At 39.8% G+C, this 12,036-nt stretch overlaps 1 protein-coding gene across 4 annotated transcripts in view; it reads right to left on the reverse strand.

The window, feature by feature from the left end:
* The window catches only part of ADCY8 (adenylate cyclase 8), a 318,781-nt gene that overhangs the window by 195,121 nt on the left and 111,624 nt on the right, over positions 1-12,036 (reverse strand). For 3 of the 4 annotated variants that reach the window (XM_056522765.1, XM_056522766.1, XM_056522764.1), the window contains one exon: positions 490-639. In XM_056522765.1, coding sequence (XP_056378740.1) covers positions 490-639 — 150 coding nt within the window. Of the gene's footprint in view, positions 1-489; positions 640-7,100; positions 7,128-12,036 lie in introns of those variants that run through there. The other variant, XM_056522768.1, reaches the window with a different exon arrangement.

The following is a 12,036-nucleotide window of genomic DNA, read 5'->3' on the forward strand; positions in this document are numbered from 1 at the left end:
GCAGTATTATAGTAGTTATAGTCTTGTATATAGGAGCAGTATTATAGTAGTTATATTCTTGTATATAGGGGACAGTATTATAGTAGTTATATTCTTGTATATAGGAGCAGTATTATAGTAGTTATATTCTTGTATATAGGAGCAGTATTATAGTAGTTATATTCTTGTACATAGGAGGAAGAATAACAGTTACATTCTTGTACATCTCATACTGTATAATTTGGGAACATTTACTGCACTCTTGTTTTTTATTAGTTGCTATTGGAATCGCCCTTTAACTGCATGACGCTATTATTTTGGTGAGAACATTTACTGTACGGTATTTGCCGTGACTTAGATTTTTCATTATAGAATAAATGTTCTTATCTACACTTGTGTTTCAGTATGAAAGCTGTGATAAAATACCTCGATCAATCACACTGGATTCCCCATATTATCACAGTATGCACCAGTATGGAGGAGGATTTTGTAAGCAGCCGAGACTAATACCTGTCTCTGGTTTTCAGTCTCTAGTCTCAGCCTGGCCTCCACGCATCTTCTCGTCTCCAGGAAGGCTTGTCGCTGAGCCCGATCTGACAAGTAGCTGATGAAGATTCCCGCCGTGTTCATACACATAAACAACACAGCTTGTGCCACAATCTGAAAAAGAGAAAAAAATAAGAATTTTTTTTAAAATTCAAAAAAGTTGTACAAAATTTCTCTACATACAGGGGGCGTTTTATCAAGACCTGTGCTGAGCAAAGTTGACCAGTTGCTTGTAGCAACCAATCAGATTGCTTCTTTCATTTTTTTAGAGGCCTTTTCAAAAATGGAAGAAGTGATCTGATTGGTTGCTATGGGCAACTGGTCAATAGGTTGTGATAACTCTCCCCCACAGTATATATCAAGCATTTTATGTAAGGATCCGTACGCACAACATTACAGCCAAAAATGGGGGAGAAAACAATAGAGAGGCATGTGTGAACACAACCCTAAATGGAAATGAGAAAAACAGAGGTGATTTCTTTAAAAAAAAAAAAAAAAAAAAAACAACACCACCCTTGTCCTCAGGTGGTGTGTGTTAATGGGCACTGTAATTAAAACAAATTTTTGCTATTGCACTACTTATGGTAAATAAAAAATCTTTCTAATATACTTTGTTTAAAAAAAATTACATTTTCTATGTTTTATTTGTGTTTAAAAAAGCTGCCACTAGGTGTCTCCCTACTTGTCCAGAGCACAAAAAAACAGAGCTGATTTCTTTAAAAAAGAACAGCACCACCCCTGTCCTCAGGTTGTGTGTGGTATTACCACTTGGCTTCATTCACTTCAATGGAACTGAGCTGCAAAACCATACACAATCTGAGGGCAAAGGGGGGCGCTGTTTTTTTAAGGAATCAGCTCTGTTTTTCTAATGCTGGATATCCCCTTGAAATGGGCACTCTCATTAAAAGTAATTTTGCTATTGCACTCCTTATGGTAAATAAGAAATCTTTCTAATGTACATGGTTTAAAAAAAAAAAAGAAGTTTTCTATGTTTTATTTGTGTTTAAAAAAGCTGCCACTAGGTGCCTCCCTACTTGTCCAGAACACATTTCCCTTGTCTCTTGCACATAATTTGGACTCCTGCTAGCCTGGCAGAAGTCCAAAATCAGGAAATGCAGTCTGGAGTGCTGAGGGGGGGGGGGGGGGGGTGCAGCCTTATCCAATCATAGCTCATCTCACACTGAACTGCTCTGGGCTGTGTGTAGCAGAGTGAGGGAGGAAGATCTCCCCTGTATGGCTTCAGATGATGTCACACCTGCTGGGGAACGCCCCTTCCCAGTCTGTGACTCTGACTGAGACTGAGCAGAAAATACAGAGCAACATAAAGGTAGAAAACTAAAAAAATAATAAAAATAAAGGCCGGGGGTGGTTTATCATGATGGGGGAGTGACCTGGGAGGATTATAAAATGTAACAAGATCATGAGAGGAACTCTTTAATGTAAGGTATATTCACATGCAGCAGATTTGCTGCAGAAACTTCTGCCCTATTATTCTTAGGCGTCGTTCACACGGAGGAATTTCTGATCGGAATGCCGACGGAAAAAGTCAGCTCGGAAATTCCGTGGCAAAAACATCTGCCGTGGAAATCTGATGCCGGCCTGACATGTCAACTCTTTCTGCGGAATCCGTTCGGAAATGCATTGCAGTCTATGGAGACGGCGCATTTCCGAGAGGTCCTCGCGCCGGCACGTTCTGCCAGTGCCTGCTGAATTTCTGGTGGAAATGTGAATCTACCCCAGTGTTTCCAAACCAGGGTGGCTCCGGCTGTTTCAAAACTACAACTCCCAGCATGCCCGGACAGCCAAAGGCTGTCCGGGCATGCTGGGAGTTGTAGTTTTGCAACAGCTGGAGGTCCACAGTTTGGAGACCACTGCATTAGATCAAACCCATGGCTGTCCAAAAAATTGCATCAATTTCACGTTTTTTTTTTTTTTTTTTTCATTTTTTTTTTAAAAGCTTTACATGGCATTTTTCCATTTTATTACATTTATTTACTACACACATTTCTTTCTAATGAAGTTTGTTGCAAAAATGCATGCTGTATTTTGATTTACCCCCCCAAAAAATAAATTAAATTAAATGGAAAAAAAAAAACGCTACAAACCGAAATAACAACAACACCAAAAACTTCCCTATAAATTGGTTGCATCGAAACACGTCAAAAATGCAGGACAAAAAAAATCCCAAATGTCACACGAAATGACGTTTTTGTTTTTTCTTTAAAGGGGTATTCCAGGAAAAAACTTTATATATATATATATATATATATATATATATATATATATATATATATCAACTGGTTCCAGAAAGTTAAACAGATTTGTAAATTACTTCTATTAAAAAATCTTAATCCTTTCAGTACTTATGAGCTTCTGAAGTTAAGGTTGTTCTTTTCTGTCTAAGTAATCTCTGATGACACCTGTCTCAGGAACCGCCCAGTTTAGAAGCAAATTCCCATAGCAAACTTCTTCTAAACTGGGCGTTTCCCGAGACAGGTGTCATCAGAGAGCACTTAGACAGAAAAGAACAACCTAAACTTCAGAAGCTCATAAGTACTGAAAGGATTAAGATTTTTTAATAGAAGTAATTTACAAATCTGTTTAACTTTCTGGAGCCAGTTGATATTTATAAAAAAAAGTTTTTTCCTGGGTAACCCTTTTAAACACAGTGGAGGGGGGGTGGGGGGACATTTTCAAAACTTTGCGCACCACTTTTCTTACAGAGCCTTGCGCCAAATTTAGGCCGAAAAACTATGGCACAACGTTTACAAAGGCGCTTGTACAAGAAGTTTGCACTACGCACTCCAGTTTGTGAAAAGCGTCGTCGGATTTAGTCTAGAGTAGACTAAGGGAATTTTTTTTAAAAGCTTACACTTGTACGAACACCAAAATTTTGGCGCAAAGTTTATGCGACCTTTGCAAGTTTTTGCTCCCAATATGCAGTTTTTGTGTTATTTATTTCAAGAATATTAGGGGAGATTTATCAGAGGAAGAGTAGTGCAGTTGCCCATAGCAACTACTCCGATTGCTTCCTTCGCTTTTAATTGGACCTCTGAAAACTGAAAGAAACGATCTGATTGGTTGCTTTGGGCAACTGCACCGCTCTTCCTCTGCATACGTTTTGATAAATCTTCCCAATATGGGTTTAAGTCTCTACATTTTTTTTTTTTACCTCCCTGCGTTTTTATCATGAAAAGTCATATGACCAAAAAATCTATATGAAATGTTCAATACCTGGTCAGAGGTGGAATACAGATGTGAATAATTTTGCGCAATTTAAAAAACTATTTTTGCACAAATAAATCGCACGCTAATGAGAACCACGCCTCCAAGAGGAGAAAAATCTACGACAAAGCACAAAAACACATTTCACTAGCAAATAGATATCATTAAAGGAGTACTCCGTTGGGAAACATCTTTTTTTTTTAAATCAACTGGTGCCAGAAAGTTAAACAGATTTGTAAATGACTTCTATTAAAAAATCTTATTCCTTCCAGTACTTTTTAGCAGCTGTATGATACAGAGGAAATTCTTTTCATTTTGAATTTCTTTTTTGCCTTGTCCACAGTGCTCTCTGCTGACACCTCTGTCCATCTCAGGAACTGTTCAGAGTAGGAGCAAATCCCCATAGCAAACCTATGCTGCTCTGGACAGTTCCTGACACGGACAGAGGTGTCAGCAGAGAGCACTGTGGACTAGACATAAAAAGAAATTCAAAAATAAAAGAATTTCCTCTGTAGCATACAGCTGCTAATAAGTACTGGAAGGGTAAAGATTTTTTTAATAGAAGTCATTTACAAATCTGTTTAACTTTCTGGCACCAGTTGATTAAAAAAAAAAATGTCTTGTGGTGAAAAATGTATCCCCTATATGCAGGACAGGGGATATGTTTTAGATTGCAGGGGGGTCCGACCGTTGCGGCCCTTCACTATCACCTGTACGGAGCCCCAGCTTTCCCTGAGAGCGGCGCGTCATGACCCCCACCCGAAGTGGGGCCCGCCATGTCCCCTCCATATAGGTCTATGGGAGAGCCGCAGATAGCCGAACGGCTCTACTATAGAAACATATGGAGAGGCCGAGGCGGCCCCCGCTTCATATGGGGGTCGTGAAGCGCCACTCCCGGGGAAAGTCTGGGCGCCGTACAGGAGATCGCGGGGGGCCCCAGTGGTCGATCTAAAGCTCATCCCCTGTCCTGCACATAAGGGAAAAGTTTTTCACCACAAGACTTCTCCTTTAATTCTGTAAAAACCATTTAGACCATCAAGTAGCAGAATTTTTACCGAATATTCGCATGTTTGTCTCTAATAAATCCTCTCTTCTTATTAGAGCACGAATATTCGTAATGCTAATTTTTATCGCGAATGTCGGCACTTTGCAATTTTGCTAATTTTTAGAATATCGTGCTATAAATTCGTAATGACGAATATTCGTATTTTTTTTGTTTTTTCTCACATGCAAATTTTCGAATGAAAAAAAAAATGAACGATCATAGCGAATATGCAAATTTCGCAAACATAGGACGAATAATCGTCAATATATTCTCAAAATATCGTGAATTCGAATATGGCCCCTGCTGCTCATCACTCATTTTTACCTCTATTTTGGTTATAAATGAGGCAAACCCCGGGCGGTAAAGTGTCTTTACCGCCGATAAAACGCCACATATAAATACTGAAGTAATAATATCTCATTACATGTAATTTGCATTTTCCTGCCTGTATTTTTATTTTTTATTTTATTTCAAATTGGTACAAAAATGTTACGTTTTGACGCGAAATGGGAAAAAAAAGTGGCGCAAACCCAAACCTCACATATTTTCAAAACGAAAACAAATGAGCTATGAAGATGTGATGAGAAACAACAAAGGGGCGATTATTCTAAGCATAACAGAAATATGTCCTCCCGGTGTGTGAACCCGGACGTATACGTTGTCATTATTTTTACTATTATAATAACACTAAAATAATACAATTCCACCACGGAGCCTCATAGTTATGGCCGCCGTTATGACTTTTTTTTTTTTTTTTTTCCATTAGCGCTAGTTTCCCCTTGAGGGATGGAATCTAGATGATTCCGTTTTTCCAGATGGAGATGCACTTGTTATAATATATCTGAAAGGGAAGAAAAAGCGCCATGAAAAAGCGTCCGAGCGTCACAAAACCACCGCAGGCCACTTACTACGTATACAGTACATGAGAATTGCTATGTTGTTGTTTTTTTTTTCCCCCTTTTCCTTTAGACTCATTTTATTCTTGTTCTAGTGAATCTCCATCTTTTTAAAGGGGTACTCCACTGGAAAACATTTTTTTTTTAAACCAGCTGGTGCCAGAAAGTTATAGAGATTTGTAAATTACTTCTATTAAAAAATCTTAATCCTTCTAGTACTTATCAGCTTCTAGTTCTTTTCTTTTGGAATTTCCTTTCTGTCTGACCACAGTGCTCTCTGCTGACACATCTGTCCATTTTAGGAACTGTCCAGAGTAGGAGCAAATCCCCATAGAAAACCTCTCCTGCTCCAGACAGTTTCTAAAATGGACAGAGGTGTCAGCAGAGAGCACTGTGGTCAGAGTAAAAAGGAAATTCAAAAAGAAAATCACTTTCTGTGGAGAAAATAGAAGCTGATAAGTACTAGAAGGATTAAGATTTTAAAATAGAAGTAATTTAATTAACAAATCTGTTTAACTTTCTGGAACCAGTTGATTAAAAAAAAAAAAATGTTTTCCAGGGGAGTACCCCTTTAAGGTTAACTCCTTAAAGGGGTACTCCGCTGCCCCAGCGTTCAGAAAATTTTGTTCCAAATGCATGGAGCGGGTGGCAGGGGCTGTGATGTCACGACCACGCCTCCCCTCAATGCAAGTCTATGGGAGGGGGCGTGGCTGCTGCCACGCCCCCTCCCATAGACTTGCATTGAGGGGGTGTGGTGTGACATCACAAGGGGCGCGGCCGTGACAAGACAACCCCTGCTGCCAGCACCCAGTGTTGTAAATGAATGCCGGGTGCTGCACAGAGATCCCAGCTGTGGGAACCCCGCAATCAGACATCTTATCCCCTATCATTTGGAAAGGGGACAAGATGTCTAGGGGTGGAGTACCCCTTTAAGGACGCAAGGATTTTTTAAGTTTTGCACCTTTTTTCCTCATCTTCTATTAGTCATAACGCTTTCAATTTTCCACCTAAAGACATGTATGTGGTTTGCTTTTTGTGCCACCAATTTTACTTTGTGATTAGATCACTCATTTTACCACCAAATCTACTGGGAAACAAGGAAAAATTATTTCTGAGGCGAAATAAAAAAAAAAAAATAAGACATTTTGCAGATTTTGGGGGCATTTCCATTTCTATGCGGTGCACTTTTCGGTTAAAAATGATATTGTGTTTTTTTTTGTAGTTCCAAACAATTACAATGATACTTTATATATATATATATATATATATATATATATATATATATATAGGTTTTGTTTTATTTTACAGCAAAAATGTATAATTAAAGTGGAAAAGGGGGTGATTCTTTTTGGGGGGTGATTTGTTTTTGTTCCAATGTTTTATATTGAATTTGTTAAACTTGTTACTACATTGGTATGCATTGGTTTGGTCCACAGTTAGCCAAGAGAAAGCTGGGATAGTCCATTGGATCGGTCCATTATTGTAGGTAGTGACTGTGCATTGGTTTGGTCCACAGTTAGCTAAGAGAAAGCTGGGATAGTCCATTGGATCGGTCCATTATTGTAGGTAGTGACTGTGCATTGGTTTGGTCCACAGTTAGCCAAGAGAAAGCTGGGATAGTCCATTGGATCGGTCCATTATTGTAGGTAGTGACTGTGCATTGGTTTGGTCCACAGTTAGCTAAGAGAAAGCTGGGATAGTCCATTGGATCGGTCCATTATTGTAGGTAGTGACTGTGCATTGGTTTGGTCCACAGTTAGCTAAGAGAAAGCTGGGATAGTCCATTGGATCAGTCCATTATTGTAGGTAGTGACTGTGCATTGGTTTGGTCCACAGTTAGCTAAGAGAAAGCTGGGATAGTCCATTGGATCAGTCCATTATTGTAGGTAGTGACTGCACATTGGTTCAGTCCACAGTTAGCTAACAAACAGCTGGGATAGTCTATTGGATCAGTCTATTTTTGTAGGTAGTGACTGTGCATTGGTTCGGTCCACAGTTAGCTATGAGATAGCTGGGACAGTTCATTGGATTGGTCCATTATTGTAGGTAGTGACTGTGCATTGGTTCGATCCACAGTAAGCTAAGAGACAGATGGCACAGTTCATTGGATCGGTCTATTATTGTAGGTAGTGACTGTGCATTGGTTTGGTCCACAGTTAGCTAAGAGACAGATGGCACAGTTCATTGGATCGGTCTATTAATGTAGGTAGTGACTGCACATTGGTTCAGTCCACAGTAAGCTAACAGACAGCTGGGATAGTCCATTGGATCAGTCCATTATTGTAGGTAATGACTGCACATTTGTTTGGTCCACAGTTAGCTAAGAGACAGATGGCACAGTTCATTGGATCGGTCTATTAATGTAGGTAGTGACTGCACATTGGTTCAGTCCACAGTTAGCTAACAGACAGCTGGGATAGTCCATTGGATCAGTCCATTATTGTAGGGTCTAGGGAGTGACTGTGCATTGGTTCAGTCCACAGTCATCTAAGAGACTGCTGCGTTAGTCTACTGGATCAGTCTATTTTTGTAGGTAGTGACTTGGTTCGTCCACAGTTAGCTATGAGATAGCTGGGACAGTTCATTGGATCGGTCCATTATTGTAGGTAGTGACTGCACATTGGTTTGGTCCACAGTTAGCTAAGAGACAGCTGGGACAGTTCATTGGATCGGTCTATTATTGTAGGTAGTGACTGTGCATTGGTTCAGTCCACAGTAAGCTAAGAGACAGCTTGGATAGTCCATTGGATCAGTCCATTATTGTAGGTAGTGACTGTGCATTGGTTCAGTCCACAATAAGCTAAGAGACTGCTTGGATAGTTCATTGGATCAGTCCATTATTGTAGGTAGTGACTGTGCATTGGTTCGGTCCACAGTTAGCTAAGAGACAGCTGGTACAGTTCATTGGATCGGTTTATTATTGTAGGTAGTGACTGTGCATTGGTTTGGTCCAAAGTTAGCTAAGAGACAGATGGGGTAGTCCCTTGGATCAGTCCATTATTGTAGGTAGTGACTGTGCATTGGTTCAGTCCACAGTTAGCTAAGAGACAGATGGGACAGTTCATTGGAACGGTCTATTTTTGTAGGTAGTGACTGTGCATTGGTTCGGTCCACAGTTAGCTATGAGATAGCTGGGACAGTTCATTGGATCGGTCCATTATTGTAGGTAGTGACTGTGCATTGGTTCAGTCCACAGTAAGCTAAGAGACAGCTGGGATAGTCCATTGGATCAGTCCATTATTGTAGGTAGTGACTGTGCATTGGTTCAGTCCACAGTTAGCTATGAGACAGCTGGGACAGTCCATTGGATCAGTCCATTATTGTAGGTAGTGACTGTGCATTGGTTCGGTCCAGCAGCTGTAGGCACCATGGTTGTTAACCACTAGAGACTGTTTTAATGGGCTAATAATGCCCCGATTCTGTGATGGGCCTGATCAACAGTAAACATCCTATGTCATGATGAAAATACGGGAAGAATGTTGGCGACAGTGACCTTACACATCGCTCCCGCACCCGTGTGGGTGTAAACGTTTCGTTTCCGTGCAGTTGGCGACAATCCTCAGTGTTGCTGCCCTTCTTGCCCTGTCTCTTCTCCTAATCTTGCACCTCAGCGTGAAACTGAGAACATTCATTTCTCCGCCAGACTTCAGCGCCCTCTCTATCTCTCTCGCTTAATTCCTTGCGGCGTGTTCCCCCCCATCCCCCACTTACTCTGCTCCACAGGTTTGCACATCTGATTAAATTAAACATGTAAATGGATTTGCATGTGAATTATTAAAAAGGCAACGCTAAAGAAAAAAAAAATATGAAAAAAAAACAACGCACAAAAAAATACTTAAACTGCTCATTCATAAGGGTAAAGTCTTCTGTATGTGAGTGGAATATCTTTACAAAATAGAACGTGTAAGGAGTTATCCAGGAATAGCAAAGCAGAGATTATTCCCCCCCCCCCCCCCCAAAAAAAAAAAAAAAAAAAAACAATGCCACCCCAGTCCCCAGGTTGTGTGTGGTATTACAATTCTTCTCCGTTCACTTACATGAAACTGAGCTGCAATACCACAGACAACCAGAGGACAGATGTGGCGCTGTTTTTGGAAGAAATCAGCTCTGTTTTTCTATTCCTGTATAGCCCCTTTAAAGGGGTTTTCTTGTGGAAGACAATTTAAACAGAAAGTTAAACAGATTTGTAAATTACTTCTATAAAAAAATCTTAATCCTTCCAGTACTTATCAGATGCTGACCACAGTGCTCTTTGCTGACACCTTTGTCCATGTCAGGAACTGTCCAGAGCAGGAACAATTCCCCATAGCAAACCACTCCTGCTCTGGACAGTTCCTGATATGGACAGAGGCGTCAGCAGAGAGCACTTTGGTCAGACTAGAAAGAACTACACAATTTTCTCTGGAGCATACAGTAGCTGATAAGTACTGGAAGGATTAAGATTTTTATATAGAAGTAATTTACAAATCTGTATAACCTTCTGGAACCAGCTGATTTAAAAATAATTGTTTTCCACCAGAGTACCCCTTTAATACCATGTACATGTTTGATGTAAATATACAAAAATTTCTGTAAAGGGGTATTCCAGCATTTAAAAAAAAAAATATTATATTTTGCTGGGGGCTGGGAAAAAATTGCAAGAAAAAAAAACCTATACTTACCTAGCTTCGGTCCCTTGCAGATCCCATTTGGCTCATTCCGATCCCCCAATCTTTTTCCTGCTTCCAAGATAAGCGCTAGGTGCAGGACCTGCGGGCTCGGCCAATCACTGACCGAGGTGGGAGCCGGCAGGTCCTGTACCAAGTAATCATCTTGGAAGCAGGAAGAAGACAGAAGATCAAGTGACCGTATGAAGCCAATTGGGAAGTGTGGTGGACCAGGGCTAAGTAAGTATTCCAGCCCCAGTAGGATATCATTTTTAAACAACTCAATTATAAACACATTAACCCCTTTAACGGCACAGCTATTTTTCATTAATTTTTTTTATTCTTGTTTTTTAATAGCCATAACTGTTTTATTTTTTTCCCATCTACAGACCTATGGGTTTGTTTGTTTGTTTGTTTTATTTTACTTTTGCATGACCAATAGTGCTTTCTAATGACATCCTTCAATTTTTCCATAAAAAAATATAAAATATAAATATAAAATATAAATATAGAATAAAGCAAACAAAAAATAAACAAAACGCGATTTTGAAAAATGTTAATTATTATTATTTTTTTTTTTTTTAAGGCCATTCAGCATTCGGTCAAACTGACATGTTATCTTGAGTCTTCAGGTTTGTACAATTACAACGATGGTTTCGTTTACATCATGTTTTACTTTTTTGAAAAAAATAAAAAAAAAACTTTTTCAACTTTTAATTTTTATTTTTTTAGGTAAATTGCCAGTTTTTGAACCCTATAACCTGTTTACTTTTCCGCCTGTCCTGAAAGCAGCCCTGTCCCTATAAGCCAGTGTTTTTCAAACAGTGTGCCTCCAGCTGTTGCAAAACTACAACTTCCAGCATGCCCGGACAGCCTTTGGCTGTCCGGGCATGCTGGGAGTTGTAGTTTTGCAACAGCTGGAGGCACACTGTTTGGAAAACACTGCTACAAGCAATACTGTTTAGAGATGAAAAATAAGCCCCATGTTAAAAGTGCCACATTAGAAGACCCCCACAAACAGTGCCAATCAAATGCCCCCACAATAAGTACAGTTAAAGTGCCCCATAAAAACTGCTATTAAAGAGCCCCACATTAACAAAGCCGCATTACAGGACGCCTTTAAACATTGCTATCATAGTCATAGTGTCCTTCAAAATCAGTGCCACTTACAAAGCCCACAAAACAGGGCCATTAGGGAACCTCATATTAGCAGTGCCAATGGTGAATTTCACTTAAGATATTCAATACATAGTGCCACCAAATACAGGACCATCAAAGTACACCTAAATAATACTGTTAGAGAGACCCACATATACAGTACCATCAAAGTACTGCCATAAATAATACTGATAGAGACCCACATATACAGTGCCATCAAAGTACCACCAAAAATAATACTGTTGGAGAGACCCACATATACAGTGCCATCAAAGTACCACCAAAAATAATACTGTTGGAGAGACCCACATATACAGTGCCATCAAAGTACCGCCATAAATAATACTGATAGAGACCCACATATACAGTGCCATCAAAGTACCACCAAAAATAATACTGTTGGAGAGACCCACATATACAGTGCCATCAAAGTACCGCCATAAATAATACTGTTAGAGAGACCCACATATACAGTGCCATCAAAGTATCGCCATAAATAATGCTGATAGAGGGCCCCGTATATACAGTGCCATCAAAGCAC

The sequence above is a fragment of the Hyla sarda genome, chromosome 5, assembly GCF_029499605.1.
Source record: "Hyla sarda isolate aHylSar1 chromosome 5, aHylSar1.hap1, whole genome shotgun sequence".
NCBI lineage: Eukaryota > Metazoa > Chordata > Amphibia > Anura > Hylidae > Hyla > Hyla sarda.